This window comes from Lytechinus pictus, chromosome 12, assembly GCF_037042905.1.
Source record: "Lytechinus pictus isolate F3 Inbred chromosome 12, Lp3.0, whole genome shotgun sequence".
Classification (NCBI taxonomy): Eukaryota; Metazoa; Echinodermata; class Echinoidea; order Temnopleuroida; family Toxopneustidae; genus Lytechinus; species Lytechinus pictus.
Window position 1 is genome coordinate 18262025 of NC_087256.1, and position 19237 is coordinate 18281261.

Genomic DNA, 19237 nt, shown 5'->3' on the forward strand with positions numbered 1-19237 from the left:
AACTATTATTGAGCTTGGTATAATAGACTGTAGCGTAGGAAATTGTTTCACAAACTGTACATGTGTTAGTCTCGAAATGTCTTGTCTTTAAGTTAACGTCCCTCTTAAGGTTTAATTCACTGCTAGAAAAAAAGAATGTCTTGTCTTTAAGTTAACGTCCCTCTTAAGGTTTAATTCACTGCTAGAAAAAGATGGGCTCAGAAGAAGATGGGATGTGAATAATTGTGTTTGTGTGGTATTAATACCATTGTTGTAATTTATTGTTACGTAACATTATCACTGGTTGCATAGTATTGCGCGCCATTTGCGTCAACTTGCAACGCGTTGTTAGTTGCGTTGCGATGTCAAAACATTTTCTTTTCCAAGTTTGTTTTGACAGAGAAACAGATTTCCTCTCGAAAGAAGGAATAACTTTTTTTTTGTGCTGATCGACGACCATTTATCATCTGAATATTATTTGAAATGTTATTTTGGAAAAAGAAAGTTTTACACAGGCTTACTCGTGAGTAAAAGTACATGTCCGGTTGAATTGATGAAATGAATATTTCATATGAATGTAAAATTGTGTGATTATTTTATTAATTTCTTTTACTAATTAAAAGAATGTGAACTCTGATTGACAATAATTGTAGTTACGAATGAGATAGCAACATGAATGACGGTATACTAGTATGCTGTAGACTGTAATGATAAGAAATGACGATTTCTCCTATGCATTTATTGCTTGGACTAATTTGTTTTATTTGGATTTACCATTTGACTGGATTCTGCATTCTTGCTATGCATTGGTCATGTTTTATATTGCACTTCATTTTATTAATTGGTTATTTCATATTTTGATTGATTCGATCTTGTTTCTTCTTTTTTATTTTGTGCTTTGTCAATACTGAATATTTTTAATTCTCTAAATGTATTTGAATTTATATGCTGACAAATAACATTTAGCATTTTATTGATAATTGTGTGTGTGTGAATTGAATATATCAAATTTGAATAACAGGACTTTATCAAATTAGTCATAGTTGCATTTATAATATACATTGTCTTATTCTGTGCATTTGTTTTTGTTGTTGTAAAAGGGTAAATGTATATTTGCATGTAAGCTTGTGTTCAATGATGTTTGGGGAAGATGGATCCTGTTTTGCCCATTGTTACTATGGCTCTCTTAACGCCGGGATGGGTTGCAGATCTCCAAATATTCCAGTCTCTTCCTTTTTCAGCAGATTTACTGGAATATTGTTGGTGTTGCGTTTGAAGTGTATGCGACTCATTAAGTGTGTCGGGGTAGCCCGCGCATGCTTTTTCCACTCTCTTTGCCCTTATTTCAGTTCAGTCTAACTTTTAGATGCGCCAAAGGTGGCAGATTTCTTAACCGGACAAGGGAGGAGAATGCATGTAGATATGCAGTCACATACACATTTGTGCATGTTTGCTACCAAGAATATATCAAAAGGGGAAGAACTTTTGTATGATTATGGTGTCAGAGACATGCCTTGGAAGAAAAAGGTAAAATAATAAATTTAGAGTATGATGGAAATTACAAGACTATTATCAGATGTCAAAGCAAATAAAAGCCACATTTTACATTTTCATGTTTTTGTGTGTAGATGTAAATGAACCATCTTGTCCAAGATCCAGCTGTTGCAAAGAGGCATGTCTTTTGAAGATATCACCCCTTGGAGAATGAGGAGCAAAAGCTGGAGATTATGAAAAGGGCATTTCACTTGTTTGAGTGTTTTTATTAAGTCATAAGGAGGTGTCAATTTTCCCTTTTTTTAAAGACCAAGGTCAAACCAACAAAAAGTTAATTTAGATAAAAAAATTTAAAAAAAGCATGGCACTGAAAATTTTATCTGAATTGGATGTAAAATAGGAATTATGGGATTTAACATTTCGCTTGATTTCACAAAACATAGCATGTATGTGACGTCACAAATCCATGCCATGATTTTGACACTTGACCCCAAATGAGGATGAATAACACAAAGAACAACAGAACAAATTAAGGGGCATTTCAAGAGACTTATTTGCATTCAACTGCAAATTCGAAAAGTATTAGATCATTTTCTATATATCAACTAGAAAAGCAATCTATACTTTTGTTTGCAAGAGGCAGATTTGAAATAAATTGTTACTTCGAAAAGTTGTAATTTAGAGAATCTTTCATCACACTGCCATAACATGTTTATCAAATGAACAGCTCCTGTCCATACAGCACAATGCTTGTATAAACACAGTATGGAAGTACCTGTATGCATATTTCAGGCACTCACACAAAAAAGAAGAGATGCCTGTACCAAAAACTATAGTACAGGATGAATAAGCATTTCATAGGCTGAATATTAAGCACAGGTTGCTAAAAAAAAAACCTTTATACATCTCTGCAAAAGACATGTGATAACAAATTTTTGAATATTTGTGACATTTTGGAGTATAAAACAATACAAAAGAAAAAAAAATACCACAAAATATCAGTTACATTTCTTACACTCCTCTTCAAAATATTTCATCCAAGAAGGAGAAGTCTTGAATCTGTGGTTTGTTGCCTTTTGACTTCTCTTTGACTTGAGGATTCCTTGTTGATGATGTACTGGTGGTATCTGGTTGGTAGGATGACTCCTCCTCATCTGACCAAAGCATTGTAGACGACGTAGAGAAAGGTGACCTCCTACGTCGTGAGAAAAGGAAATAAATAATAACAATAGTAACGTCTTTCAGCTCTTGTCAAATGCTCTCCCAGCAGGCCCTGCATATTACACAATATATTACTATTATCCTTTTCAATTCTAAAACGTTGAGCACCTTGCTAGAAGAAGAGGGTCCCATTTTTCAATATCTTTAGAGTTTTCACTTCTGGCTATGCATGTCAAAGTCTTCCTCTTTTGTCTACCATTTCCCCAAATCTGGAAAACATGACCCATCATTTTTAAAAATGGTCACAACTGAAAATAAAAGACTTGGAAAAAACAGCTGTTCCTTTCACACCTAAATATTTTCTGTGAGGATATTTCCTTAGGGTCATGAAATGGTATTGAAAATGTTGTCAGGTAATATCGTAATGTGAGAGGATTTTAAAATTACTTTATTTTTAACAGTAGTATCTCTCTCCCTTGGTCCTATAACTCAAAGCTCAACAACTGAATGTACAAATTTTCAGGATTGATTTTACATTGTGATCAATGCAATCAATCATGACAATTTGTTCTACAATCAGGGATGCCACTTTTCCGTATTTATACGGAATTCCGGCTTTTTTCCTACTATCTGTCTTATTTCCGTATTTCCGACTTTTCCTGTTTTCTGTGTATTAAAAAAATCGGAAAGTCCTCCTTTTCCCCCCCCTATCTCTCCCGATTGCGATGCATGTCGATCGACCGAGTGAGAGATATTTCCCCGAGATATTTGCTTTTATACCATAAATTTATAAACGCGCGCACTGCCTACTACGTTCATTGAGTTATGCTTTTATCAAGGCTTTCTGATTAGAATTCTCGATATCCTGGCAAATCAATGCGAGCGACAAGTTCCGAACGCACGCACATAGAGACAAGCGCAAAGCAGCGGCACGAATCGCAGTATAATAGCGACTGGTAAATACGTCTGTAAAGATGATGACGTCATCCAAGATGGCAACTTACGATGACCAACGAAGGAATCGAGGATGACTAAGTTTTGATCATCATTTGAAAGGAATTAGCGGTAACTGCGGTCTAAGGTACGATATTTCTGAATTTGATATATTTTCTCGTAAGTTTGGATGTAATTATTTTTTTATAATGTGACATTTTATGTACCAAAAACGACCCGAAAATCGGGTTTCCGTCGAAAGTTAGATCTAACGTTACTGCTGCATGCTGATACGGAACCCAGGGAGCTCCAGCCCGGAAAGCGGGCCGGAGCTCCCTGGGTTAGCTGATACGTTGTGTTTATGAACGGGCCAACAACTCTTCAGTCTACGTATTGGTGAGTGGAGCCAACGCCGTTCAGCTGAACAACCAAAATACAGAGACTGAAGCTTTTGGTCTAGCGTTCTATGAGAAACACACAACAACTAACTACCGTCAGTTTTTCAAACCTAATTGACTTCAAAGTCATCGATCACAACAAGGTAAGAAGCCACTTGGTCCTCCCCCCCCCTCCCCTAAATTTGAGGTGGGGGCGGACCCCCCCTCCTAATTTTTTTTTTTTTTTTTTGCTTGTCCAATTTTTTTACCTGTGTCCATCCCAAAATTTAAGGTGGACCCCCCCTTAAATTTTTTTTATCTTGGGACACTATCCCGGCCCGCGATAAGTTTCAGTATTTTTGGAGGACACCTAGTGGCATCCCTGTACAATCAATTTCTGAAGTTCTGTGTTACGCAGCCAGCCATGAGGCCTTACATTAACATCGTGTCGAAACTTCCATTACATCTATTACTAGTTTCATCAACTTACACTGTCTTCTTTTTGGGTGGTGGCTTCCTGTGTCTTCTCTCTTCCACGAGGAGATCTGTGATGATGCTGGCGACCCCATCATCTCTACTACCATCACCACTTCCTAGTTTCGCTTTCCTCCTATCCCGGTCATCACCATCCTCTCCCAAGACTTCCCTTTCCTCATCTCCTGGAAGAGATGTCTTCTGTCTACTTCCTTCAGCTGTTCCTTGGTCCAAGTCTCTGTCTTCATTCTCTGCATTCTCATCATTATCAGATGGCTCCAGCCTTTCAGCTCCTTGGGCATCGTACGCAATCGCACTTGCATCGTCAGGTTCTGAGAGAGACCCTGAACTTGTAACACTGCCTCCATCCTACAAGGAATTTAAACAAAGATATAGGATATCCTAAACATTGAAAGTTTGAAGTGCCAAATGAATGAATAAATTAATACAATGAACATCTTCCAAGAATGGTTTCATTTGAGATACTCTGAGCTCCTGCAGGATTCCAGAGAGTCCCTGAGCTTGAATCACTGCCCCAATCTTACAAAAATTTAAACACAAAGACAGATCAAACATCTGCATCATTTTTATTGGATTTAAGAGAGATCTTGAGCAACCATCCTACATCATCCATAACCACGTCAAGTTTGGTTGGATTAAAGAAACTTTCAGCTTTTAACGGATTAGTGAAATACCCTAACTGTAATATTTTTACATCTAAAATTTACACACAATAACCTGTTCCAACTGGACTAGAATTTTCTAGCCCAATTCTTATAGGATATAGTCCATTGTTAACAGGAAAGAAGTTCCCAATAGCCATACCTGATTAAGAAACATCAGTGCTACATCTCTGAGCTCTGCTACTGTCATACAATAAATGGTTTGAGGCAATCCATCGTATCTGAAAAAAAGGTGATTTTTAAAGGGAACCAGAAATATCTTGTAATTTTTTGGTGGGATCTTTTATAATTCATGATATGTTCATGTGAGGGAATGAAATCTTTCTTCTTATGTTGACATATCTAACTAAACAAAAACAGACCGGAGATAGAACAGTCACTGTTGCAACCGCAATAAAATGAAACAAAATCCTTCTCATATTAAGGCAATCCTCAACAATTTAATCATTCAAGAAGTACCAACAAACTTTTTTGTTTTAGGCAACTGCCTTCATTTATATGTATGTCATTGTGTATTTGCTTTTTGTATGTAATAGGTAAACTGAAATTGTAAGCACTTTGGGCCATCTGGGAAAAGCATGTTGGGTACACTATAATTATCATTATAAGGATCAAAGAGTGGGGTGGATACTACTGTGAAACAAAAAAATCTGATTTCGTATTTTCATGGAGAAGGTGGACAATAGTTAATTCTCTTGCTGCTTTATGGAAAGTATAAAATTATATACTGTGCAGTCAGGTACAATCACCAGGAAAACTCTTCCAAATTTAATTTCCTTTGCATTTGCTTTCATTATGGAAGTTTTAAAGTGGACGATTCAATTGTAATTGCTCCCTTATCCACCCCCCTGCAAAAAATAATTTTGTTGATGTCATTTACCTTCCTTTTCTCACATTTAAAAAAAGATGATTTTTTTGTCATATTTACCCATATCAACAAAACAACCTTCATAATCTATTTTTTAGACATCAATCCTTTTTCACTTCCCACACTTCAAAAAACAAAAGATACTGGCTCTAAACCAGCTGATGATAGGTCAATTTGAAATAAGGTAACTTTGTTAGGCTATAATCGTTTTATCGCCAGCATGACTGCGGCTTTCTCTCTCCCTTTCAATGAAAAAAAATAATTCCCAATTTACTTTTTGTTGACTGCATTTATTTGATCTTCATTTTCCTCTTCATTCTTCCTTCTCTTTGGTGTCATCCATGATGGGAGTGCTGTTCTCTGCTTAGACTCCACTCTGTCATTCCTTCCATCTTCTTGAGGACTACTAGGTTCATTGTACTTTACTGGAATTGAAGAGCTCCCTCTCTTGACTCCATCCTGCACAGATTTGTGCCTCATTTTACTCCCTTCAGCTGAAATGTGGGAGGCATTGGCCGTGTATTCTTGTTGGAATCTGAAAACATAAGAATTCATAAAGAGGTGAACAGGAATCTTGGATTACAACTTAATTCAAAATTGTTACAGTCAGCCTTGTGTCAGAAGTAGCATTGTATATAAAGTAACAGTGCATTAGGGGGCATAAGATCTCAGTATGTTGAATAAACATATGGTACATATGTCATTTCATGAATCTGAAAGCTTATGACTACTTAGTTTAAGATCATAGCAATCACCAAACCTGCTTATCAAGATGAATAACAATTATTATTAATGGCTGATGTAACTACTCCCAAGTTTCAATTGTACACTTCATAATATTCAATATTTCTGGCAATAACACAAGCTGTTTAACCGAACTTCGATTCATCCAATAAGCACCAGCACCAGCCCCATGCTATGGCCAGTGTAATAATCAGCCAGACATCAGAACAAACTGTCAACACCAAACTTTAAATCACCAAGTTTAAACTCATCGGCTTACCTTTGCAAGGTCTCCTTGTCCTTGTAGCTGACACCGAGGACCCTTCCCCATCTCTCCTCCCCAACATAAGTTCTTACATCATCAGCGTCATCACTAATAATCTCATTCAAGTGTGGTATTACACTGGGAATCTGTTCCTTGCTCTCTAAAACATAATCAAAATCCAAAATCGACTCATGGGCGGAGCCAGAGACCCTCCCTCCTTGGCAATGCGCCAACACCTCAGGATTCCTGCAGACCGAATCAGCTGCAAACTGCTTTATTCCGGTTTGAGCAAACTCGGTAGCCCTGCTTCTTTCAGACTGGTAGATAAACACAGTTCCTGGGTGATGGATATCGATGAGGTGCAGGCGCTGCAGAAAAGAAAGGATACCAGGCTTGGGGGATTTGGTGAAACTTCCACTTTGTGCAGGCTCCTTGATGATGAGATAGAAAACTGGTACGCTTAGTTCTCCCGCTAAGGATTTTGTCTTTGCTTGGATTTTTTTTAGGGTTGATTTGAAGATATCACCAGGGTCTGAATCTTGGGAGTCTTTGTCATCAGATACTGTGGAGTGTGGAGTGCAAATTGAGAATGACCAATTACTACACAATTTCTTATATTTATCATTTCAAATGCTGTTTTAAAATTGCTCCCAAAATACATCTGTTTAAAATTGCCGCTCAGCTGTTCCCATCCTTTGTCACTTCCCTCTCCCCACATAATCCATGTGGATTTGGCACTTTAGAAGTATTCTTTGATATCATTATTTCAAAGAATGTATAATGTATATCCTACAGTATAATACCCACTTTTCCTTATACTCTGATCACTATCTCTTTCTCTCTCCAGATGAAGCATTAGAGAAACAACTTCAAAGAAATACCAAGACAAATTAACAAGAATGGCAACTGATAGATTTCCCAAATTCAGACATGGAACCACTAAATGTAAAGTGGTCACTCTGAATTACATGGTGTTTTTGGATTTTATTACTAATTATTGTTTTTCAATTGTTTTCAAGAAATGAAGAGGAACATCCCAATGTTATCAACTTACTCTTTCAAAACTCTACGGATTCACTCTAAAATTTCTTATCACCACACATCGACTGAGCAGCCATTCCTTGAGCATGCTGGACAAGCCTAAATTCCAATATTTCAATAACATCATTCCACTTTTATATAGCATAATCTTTTCTATATTTAAAGGCAAGGTCACTCCTTTATGGGGGAAAAAGAAAGAAAGAAAAAAGCACAACAAATCTCTTAGGCCGATGAGAGGGGAATCGAGGCCAGTCAACATAGCATCCACATCCATGGATGGCCTTGGGTTAAGCATTGTTAAGAGTTAATACAAGTAAACTCACCCTCATCTGCATCTGTTGCTAGCACAATGACTCTACCACATAACGTTTTATGGTTCCATATCTTAAGAGCTTCCACAAGGTGATTGGTAGAGTTTCCCATCAAAGCCTGCCAATCTAAAAATACAGCAGGGACTTCAAACTGAAAAAAAAGGATGAAGTCGGGATAAAAGATGTGATCATCATCTGCACTTTAAGATCATTTTCATTACCATCATCACCGCCATCACTATCATCATCACCGTCCCCATTATTTTCATTGGTATCATAATTCTTCATACTTATCATAATCATCATCATCATTTTCACTATCATCATCTTCATTATTTTCATCACCAACACTATCGCTATCATCATCATCACCATCATTTTCATTGCTATCAATATTCATCAGACATATAGATCATCAGCATCCATTTTGTCATCACAATCATCATCGTCGTCATCGTCATCATCAATATCATTACCATCCCAATCAAGGCAATCATCATCACCAACAATCAATTTCATTAGCCCATGGATGACCTTCCTCCCTCGAGTTTAAAATGGGCATCACTGAGAAGGATTTTTTAAAAGTCAGTATAGGAATGTGAAGAGCAGGGTTGTAAGCAGACTTCCTTGGGGAACCCCAATGATGGGCATAGATACCTTTTACGGGTTCAAGAGGGCCTGAAATATCACCTAGTATGAGCCTGCATGTTATCTGTGACCTGAAAGTAAGAGTGGTATCCTTGTATACTATTGGCAAGTTCACAATAGTCAGTCAGGCTGTACTTTTTGACAGTGAACCAGCTTTAGGCTTCTGGACCCCTAATTTATACCGGTAAGCCATTTGATTTACATTTATAAGGTATTACAAAACAATAGCAACAACAACCAATCACACAAAATACAATGCAATGACTGCCTTAACTTCATCAATTTTAACATGAACTTTCAGCACAATCTTCCACCATATCCTACTGTACCTTGTAATTTGTTCTTGGCTGAAGACTGGTCTTTATCTCTTTGATCTGGTGCCATCCCTCACTCTCCTCCAAAGCATCTAAACCTGCAACATGCTCACCACTCTCGTGAAGAAACCACTTGTGTATTCTGCCCTCAGTGTCAGACAGGTCCACAGTGGAAGGAGACCGGTGATGGCCAGGTTTGTTGTCTCCCTTTGAGAAGTATTCCGCCAAGACCCACTCTCTTCTCCACAGACATTCAAAGGCATCTCTAGGCTTGCAAACATGGCAGATGAACTTGCAGGAAGGGAGCTAATGGACCAATTAAAAAAAAAAACATCAGATTGGTCCTTGATGTCTACGCATTTAAAGCATTTATTTGACTCTTCACGCACATGAATGCTTTACCAGAAGAATAGTTTTCTACAATTGATTGATAATGTATCAACCTCAGACAATACTAAAAAAGGGCACTAAAACTGTTTTAATCCAAATTTTGGCAAAGCATCAATCAATGGTATAATGGTTGTTAAACTTACGAGATTTGAATGTTAGAGTGATCATCCAAAATAATTCAAATTATTGAGCCTTTACCATAGCTATTGACATGCATTAGAAATGCACCCACAGAAACATCTTTCTCAGTCAATAGGCTCAATAAGCATTTATCCTATACATCCGGCAGTGACGTGAGTAGGGTTCTCTGAATTCTCTACCGACCTTTGCTTTAATACTCTGCATGCATGACTGTCTTGTCTTCCTTGACCAGTTCTCGTCATCGATCACCACACCCTTGCCCTGAATGCCCTCTCCAAAGATCTTTAGAAGATGAAGGACGAAATGCCTCAAGCCCCGGCTTGGATTGGCCTGGTAGAACTCACTTGCAGACACTCTCTCATGGGATGATTTCAAATGCTGCTCATAGTAACTTGTTTTACCCTGGGTATAGAAAGCAAGCAAAAAGAAAGGGGTACAGTACTCCAGGCTGAATAGAATATCTGAATAAATAATACAGTAGAATTCAATGAGCAAAACACTGTAAATTTCATCAAATTCTGATGATAAAATAACAAAGTTATTAAATTTTGGATTTTGGCAATATTTTGTGGAAACAGCTATAGTTCCATGCATGGCATTACTAATATGCGGGCTTTTGTCATATCCTCACTTTTCCTTTTTTACTTTCTTTTACCACATATAAACATTTTTAACTTACGAAAAAAGAAGTTTCAGTAACGAATACTTTATTTCTAATTATACCTACTTTTAGAAAATTTGAATCAATATAGATCTACATTATTTCACAAAATGAAATTGACAAAGCACGCTGCACAAGCGGATCAACAAAGCCAGATTGACAAAGGCTACACAATGTTAAACACTTAGACTTGAGAAAAAATTATAAAGAAAAGGGAGGGTGAACGAAAGAATGAAGGAAAGAAATGAAAGAAAAGAGATAAAAGAGGAAAGTCAAATGTTACATGGACAAAATGACCTTATTTTTTGGTGAAAACTTTTTTTTTGCTTGTCAAATTTTCCTTGTGAAAATGTGCCCCCCTTTTTAAAAATCTTGGATCTGCCCCGGCAATTACGCAGAGTAGTGTTTTGCTGTCTGATCTAATTTTCGAATCACATTTAATTTTCAGTCTGGAGTATTACGCTTCTGATTTTGTCAGTCCAGAGACTCCAGACCTCATCAACAAGTGCTTCCACTCTTCCTGAAATCCAGGAAATTCCAGGAAGTTTTGCTATTTTCCAAGATCATTTCGGATAGTTATCATTTCCAAGAATGATATTATTTTCTGCATATTGTGTCAAAATCTATCTCAAAATTGGATCTTTGTAATGAAAATGTGAACATTTTTGCTCACTCGCAATTCTTTTGCCCGATATTAGTCTTTGGTCATATTTGATTTCGCCCCTCAAAATGTTTGGCTCATTACAGCACTGGGCCCTATATTTCATTTTTGTGTGTACTAGCTGTACTACACTGTAATTGTTAGAAGAGAAGTATAACATCTTATGAAAGACTGGAGAACATTTTTAAAATTGCAAGATATATTGTAAAATTCCAGTAACTTTCATAGTAAATTCCAGGTTTCGTTTTGAAAAGTGGAAGCACTGTCATCGACATCATGACATGTCAGAAGTTTGATTGAAGCTGAATTGAAGCCTTTATAGTTATTATTATTATTATTATTATTTATTTGGCCATAAAAACATACAAAAATTGTACAATGTAATTACATAAATATAATTTGAAATTGAATAATTAAATATAGATAAGGTAGAAATGAAAGAGAAGAAGAAAACAGTAAGAAAACGGTTTTTCCATGGGCCAGGGCTCGCAAAAGTAAAATTCAGTACTATTGCCCAGAGGCATGCGAGCCCTCATGGAAAAACCGTTGAGAGAATATTGCACATTCAATATATAAAATTGCACATTATTAAAATTCAAATACAACACATTGACAAACATTATTTTAAAAGGTATGTACGTAACGCCAGGCAAGATACAGTAAAAGGAATAAAGACGGGTATTGGGAAGAATTTGAATACCCATGCCGGACTGATATGTGTGTAATGCTTAACATAACATAGCACAAAGATAACTTAGATTTGTGTGAGGTACTAGAGCCTGAAAAGCAACAATGAAATGAAATAAGGAGGAATGCCCTAGACAACAGCAAGAGCATGTCTCCACATTCCTATTAATGACATGTGTACTCGCCAGGCTCCAGCACCTAATACATAACAATCATTGAGACAACAAATAGTAAAATTACAGGAAACTCGCCTCCTTTGATGAAGAAAAAGAAGAGAAATTAAGAACTGCATAGTAATAATAATAATTAAAAAAATATAGAAATGATATTGAGATTTTTAGAATTTTATGTGCCCCCAACAGTTTTGCTAAAGAGGAATAAAAAAAAAAAATAATAATAAAAAAAAATCAACCGTACCAAATGGATATAACAGATCATACAGCCTGTACTACTTGAGCATTATTCTAAATATTAATTGAAAAAAAAAAAAATAATAATTATATACTAAATCCTTACTGACAGATAATTGAATCAAATTACAATAAAGGAAACACAATTGTTGGATGCACATCATAGAATGAAATATGCAAAGTACATGTAATTATTTAGGTAATATGGCAAGCATATCAAATTACAGGAAAAGTGTAATGGCAAAAATTAATTTAGTATAACTGTTCTAGAGGTAATAAAGTTCCAACTAAATAGAGGAGAAGAGAGGGGGAAGAGATATATGCACTGTATAATACAGCAGACAAAAATAATTATTAAAGAAATGTCATTGTTGGAATCATAGCACGAATAATGAGGTGGTGAAAGGAAAGCAAAAAAAAAAAAAATGGAAAGAAAATGGAGTTATTTATGAGTTGGACAAGAGTGCTCCCTTTAAAGAAGAAAGAAATGAAGAGAGGGAAGTTGAAACAGCATTATCTCTTACACTTAGAGGAAGAGTGTCCCAAAGTCTTGGAAGGCGCCTAGAGGGTGAAAAGAAAAAAGACTGAGCTCTAGAGGGCAGATGACGGAAAGAAAGTGTTTCAGGATGGCGGGGGTTGATATAGATATTTGCACTGAGCTGTTCACAGTTACAAATTCCACGAAGACACTTAATTGCAAAGGAACATAGGAGATAATCTCGTCGGGAGGCAAGTGAAGACCAGTCGAGAAGTTTGAGCCTATCTTCGTAGGACATCTCACCACGACGCTGTTTTAGGGCAAGTCTAGTGGCTGTCCTCTGAACACGCTCAAGCTTATCCACCTGTTTTGAGGTTGTGGGATGCCATGCAGGCACACCATACTCTAAGATCGGTAATACTATTGACTTGTATAAGCAGAATATAGAGGATGCAGAAGCACCACGTGCCACCAGTCTTATGAATCCCAATAGACGATTAGCACGTGATACAACAGAGTCAATGTGGGTTTTCCAGGAGAGATCGGAAGAGAGGATCAGTCCCAGGTATCTAATGGAAGAATCAGAACTTAGAGCAGTATTGTTTAAGTAATAGGTAGGTGGGTTAACTCGTCTACTTCTTGTGATATGCATCACCTTTGTCTTTGAGGTATTAAAAGTCATTCCATTTCTTGCACACCAAGAATTCAAAGCAACAAGATCTAATTGAAGTTGATGTTCATCTGCAGATGAATAGATGTTCCTAAAAATAAGAACATCATCTGCAAACAGAACACAAGGAGATAGAGCATAATGGGAGATATCATTGACAAACAAGTTAAAAAGTGTGGGGCCCAGGACACTCCCTTGGGGGACGCCGCTTGGGACATCAATCCAGTCCGATGAAGAGCCTAAAAACAAAACTTGCTGAGATCTGTTGGAGAGAAAGGAGTGAATCCAGTTCCATAAACTACCCTGAATGTTAAATGATTTGGCAAGTTTATACAAAAGCTGTGTGTGTGGCATTCTGTCGAATGCCTTCGACATATCTAAGAAGACTGCATCAATCCTGGGTGCACGGGTTTTGTCCAAGGTACAACTCCACTGGTGATAAACATTTGTCAATTGTGTTACACAGCTTTTACCAGAGACAAAACCATGCTGCCCAGGGTTGAGAAGTCCATTTGCATAAATATGTTCCTGGATGTTCTTAACGATAAAACCTCCAAGGAGCTTACAGTAGAAGAGTAGAAGAGCCAAGTGAACCTGTGAAGAAGATACAGAGAAATGTGAAAGAACAGGAATGTGCAAATTACAAGTAGGGGGATCATCAGGTAGAGTACATTGCTGACTGAATACAGAACTAAAATAAGAACTGAAAGCATCTGCAATATCTCCAGGATTTGAAATATCTACATCATTAAACCTAAACTTAGGAGGAGGAGGCGAGTTTTTGCGAGTTCTTATAAAAGCCCAAAACCTACGTCTATTGTCATCACAGGCAAACAATGTATTAACATATGTCCAATACGCTTTTCTACAGTCCTTCTTCACATTATTTCTGACAGCTTTATAATTTGACCAGTCTACATGATTATGAGTTCTCCTAGCAAGTCTAAACAGAGAATGTTTTTCATTAATCAGAGACCTGATTTCGGGTGTGATCCAAGGAGAGAGGCGATTCTTCCGTTTGTGCACCTGTGGGATAGTTTCCTTAATGGCAGCATCAAGAAAGTCTGTGAAGATTTTGTTGCACTCATCCACATCAGTTCCAGGTAAAATAGCTCGCCATGGGATCAGATGAATGAGGTATCGAAGTCTCGCAAAATCCCCACGACGAACCTGTAGAAAGGACCTCAAAGTGGCTCGTTGGGGCGAAGGTCTCGGAGAACGGATACGGATGTTAACAGCATGATGATCAGATGTCACTGGGTTACTTGCAGTATCAACGTGGATCAAGGAATAAGGCCGGTTCGTATAAACAAGATCGATAATGGAACCTGAAACGACATCTCCATTGACCATGATTCTAGTAGACTGCTTCACCATCTGATCAAAGTTGAACTCCTCCAAAAGCTCTGCACTTCTGCTTGTTCCGGGGGAGGGGGGGGGGGGGGGGGAGGGAACCCATGTCTGCATGCATGGGCGGAAATCCCAAGAACGTGTCCCACCTACGCAAAATAGTAGGGGGGACACAATAATGTCCCCCCTACTATTTGTGGTCTTTTATGTAATTATGATGGTAGGAAATACATCATTCAAAATTGAAATAAAACATGTATTTTAGGACGAGATGACCTTACTTTTGGGATGATAACTTTTTTCTTTTTTTTCGCTTGTCAAATTTATTTTCATTGAAATGACCTTAAATTTGGGGTGATACCGGTAACCTTTTTTTTTTGCTTGTCAAATTTTCCAGCCCCTGGGCCTGGTCCCCCTAGACAGGAATAACCGTCGTTTCAAGGATTTATTCAACAATTTCTGACATTTTACTATTATGTATGGGTGAGTGGAGCCAATGCAGTTAAACGTTAAGTGGAACAACCAAAATACAGAGACTGAAGCTTTTGGTCTAGGTCCCCCCCCGGGGGGGGGGCACTCAGTATATAATGCATAGTGGGTATGTGCCGCGGAGGGGACCCCCATTTTTACACTCAAATTTCCGTTCCAGGGCATAGCATTTTCATCTTATTAAGAAAAAGAACTAAGAAAGCCGCTCCGAAGCATAGCATTTTCTTCTTATCGAGAGAAAAGAAGAAAGAAATCCGCTCCAAAGCTTCGCATATTTCTCGTTACGCCGTTCCGGTCGCATTGATCCGCCGATCCGCCACAATGAGCTGCAATTTTGGTGAAAAGCGGCCGCTGAGCGCTCTCCGATCATCGCCTCTGCGCGAGCGCACCCGGCGCCCGTGCCGCTGGGCTAGCTGCATATACACGTATGCCCGTTCCATAGGGATGCACACGCAAGCGACCCGTTCCAAGGACCCCCGTTTTCACAAACATTTGTCGTTCCGAAGCCCGTTCCGAGGACCCTCCTTTTTACAATGAGCCCGCTCCAAGGCCCCCGTTTTTTGTCTCGCCTGCGGCACATACCCACTACTTTTTTGGTCGAGTGCCCCCCCCGGGGGTCCCCCCAACCTTTTGGGAGAGATTTCCGCCCTGTCTGCGCAATTAAGTACAAAATATTGTATGGTACGGTACCGTACCATAAGGTAATTATATTGAAATAAAGACTTTATAAAAGTTTATGTTCTATTTTCTTTTCATGCTGTGTAATTAGACTCAAGACAACTAAAGTTAAAGGTAAGAATGCTGCATGCACTGCAAAACACGTGCGCCTGCCGGCCTAACGTTAGTTGGTCGAGATCAACACGAGCCCTCAACTACTAGTCCAGGATAGGCCCCATAGAGAAGGGGTCGAACCTTGTTTTTTTAGATATACAACGTTTTTTGATGGTTTCTTGTCAATTCGAGGGTGCTGATTCCGAATCTGAATGATGCCACTCTTGTAACCTTGAGCATTTTCCGCAAATTGGCAAAATCCAATATGGCAGCCAAAATATGCAAATTACCCATGAAAATCATAAAATTGCCCACACATTAACTATAAAATGCATGTAGTTGTTGTGCAGAAGTGAAATACTCGTTGGAAAAGCGATATTTTACAAAATATTTATTTCTTTGATATTCAAAATGGCCTCCATAACCTCTGTATACTTTATTATGTAGAATATGAATGGGGGAAATAATTTTCAAACAAGAGCACTATTATTGCATGTGATTGTGACCTACGAGTGGACTTATGTCTGAAAACATGATTATTAACATAACTATGTCATCGTATCTAATGTGATAAATGCCGTATTATGATATTCAAAATGGCTGTCATAGACCCCCTATATATACTGTGTATAATATATAAGAGGGGACAAATAATTTTCACAACATTTGAATTTGCTTGACTATAAAATGCCAATAACTGCGAAATATTGGTGTAAAAATGTCTGACAACAATGGTTTCTAACGAAACATATAATTACCCTTGCAATTTCGGTAATTATGCTGCATTTTGACATTCAAAATGGCTGCCATAGGTCCTATCAGTATTATGAACAAAGCGAATGAAGAAACTAATTTTCACAAGAGTAAGAACAAAAAAATGAATGTAATTGTAATCTACGAGTGAAATATTGTCTAAGAACATGTTTTCTAGCGAAACATATCATTTCCTTTTTCATGCATGAGATAAATGCTGTATTGTAAAATTCAAAATGGCCCCTATGGGCCCTAACAGTATTATCTACAATGTAAATGGGGACAAATACTTTTGAAAGAATTAGGATTTGCCTGACTATGAAATCCAAATTATTCTGTTGTACGAGGAAAATATTTTTTGAAAGCGTGATTTTTTTCTTAATGAAATATAGCATGTAGTTGATAAATACTGTATTTTGACTTTAAAAATTGCTGCTACAAGCCCTTACTATAAAATTATGTATCATGCGTACAGGGAAACTAATTTTCACCAGAATGAGAACCAAAAACGCACGTAACTATGTGATGTATAGGTAACATTTGGTCTTGAACATGATTTCTAACTAAATACATCACATATTGGTCGAGAAGGTAATAAATGCCTTACTTTGAAATTCAAAATGGCTGCCATAGCCCAAAGTAGTATGTACATTTTAACTGAGGAGTGATAATTTTGACATAATTTTTACTATGAAAATTGCTTAATTTTGATGTAAGTGTTCAGTATTGTCTAAACCCAATGATTTCTAACGAAATATATCATAGCTTGTGTCATAAAGGTGATGAATGCTGCATTTTGAAATTGAGAAATTGCCGCCATAGCCCCTTATCTTAATATGTAAAATTTGAATGAGGAAAGATAATTTCTACAAAAAAAGCATATTGCAGCCATTTGAATATTGAAATATAGCATTTATCTCCTAAATAACATAAGAAATTATCTATTTCGTTAGAAATCATATTTTCAGACGATATTTCACTCATACATGTAACACCATTTAGTCAAGCAAAGCCAAATTCTGTTAAAATTATATGTTCCCATTCACATACATACTAGACCTACCGTTAGGGCCTGTAGCGGACATTTTGACTTTCAAAATACATTATTTATCCCCTACCTGGCAGAATAAATGATATATCCTGTAAGAAATTATGTTTTCAGACAATATTTTACTCTTAAATCACAATTATATGCATTTTATGGTGCTGACTCCTGTGAAAATTGGTTTCCCATATCAATTGTACATAATACAGTCAATGTCTTTGGCGGCAATTTTGAAAGTCAAAATACAATATTCAACACAAACATGAAACCCGAATAATATATTTCGTTGAAAATTAATATTTTAAGACAGTATTCCACTAATTTACCACAAATCATGCGTTTTAGCGCTCACATTGTGATTGTTTATATCCTCTCTCACATCGTACATCATAGTTTTAGGGCCTTTGGCGGCCATTTTAAATATCAAAATACATGATTTATCACATAAATGGCATGTTGAATAATAAATTTCGTTAACAATAATGTTTTTAGTCAGTATTCCGCTCGTTTATCTTAACAAAATGCATTTTAGTGCTCACTCTCGTGATTTTTTTGTCACCATTCACATTGTACATAATAGTGTTAGGGCTTTTGGAGGCCATTTTGAATATCAAAATACAGGATTTATCACATACATGACATAACAAATGTTATATATCGTTAGCAATCCTATTTTCAGACATTTCTTCACTCATAGATCATTATTACTTGCATTCCAGTGCTCACTTTTGTGAAAAATAATTTTCCCCATTCATATTGTACAGGGGTCTATGGCGGCCATTTTGAATATGAAGAAAATAAATATTTTGTCCAAAATCATTTTTTCAGATATTATTTCACTCCGGCAGCACAATTGCATGTACTTTATAGCCAATGTGTGGACAATTTTATGATTTTCAGGGCACACGAGAGTAATTCATCTGCGCGCAAAGCATGCCGGACAGGCGTAAGTAAAGATCACATGACTTTATTGATTAAAATAATTCATTAAAAATAGATCAAATGTTTGTCTATCAAAAGAAAAACAATAGAGATAATGCTATGTTCATACTCTTTCATAATTAAGGCGTTTGGGGAGGCTAGACTGCATTTTTGTATTTCATTTTAATTATTATTACCCACAATGCAGTTCTGGTTTTTCTGGCAATGAACTGGCCGAAATTATATTAGTCTTATTTCAGGCCATTTAACTTTTGATTGAGCTGGGCAAGTACCTGATTAACATATCAAGTCTTAATGTACTGTTAATTGTGACTAATGTCAGTGAATTAAAGCAAAATCTATCGAGGGATTGATTTTTAATGATTTTTTGATGAGCTATGATATAACACGTGAGTGAATGGGGGTCTGTAATACTCATGTGTGCCCTATATCGCGACTACACTTCTACACAGTCGTTGCTATGGCTGGGCGTCGTCTGCTAGAAATCGGTGGTGAGAAAGCTTCAAGAAGTTTTATGC

General features: G+C 37.1%; 1 protein-coding gene across 1 annotated transcript; it reads right to left on the reverse strand.

The window, feature by feature from the left end:
- Window positions 1-421: 421 nt before the first annotated feature.
- LOC129273635 (uncharacterized) lies at window positions 422-14722 on the reverse strand. The gene is made up of 11 exons (XM_064107892.1): window positions 14540-14722; window positions 13843-13963; window positions 13355-13479; window positions 9986-10204; window positions 9287-9577; window positions 8322-8460; window positions 6973-7519; window positions 6244-6504; window positions 5244-5322; window positions 4435-4787; window positions 422-2668 (listed from the first exon to the last, which is right to left on the reverse strand). The coding sequence occupies exons 1-11, from the start codon at window positions 14720-14722 to the stop codon at window positions 2497-2499; spliced, it is 2490 nt and encodes an 829-aa protein (XP_063963962.1). The 3' UTR covers window positions 422-2496.
- Between the last annotated feature and the right edge of the window lie 4515 nt (window positions 14723-19237).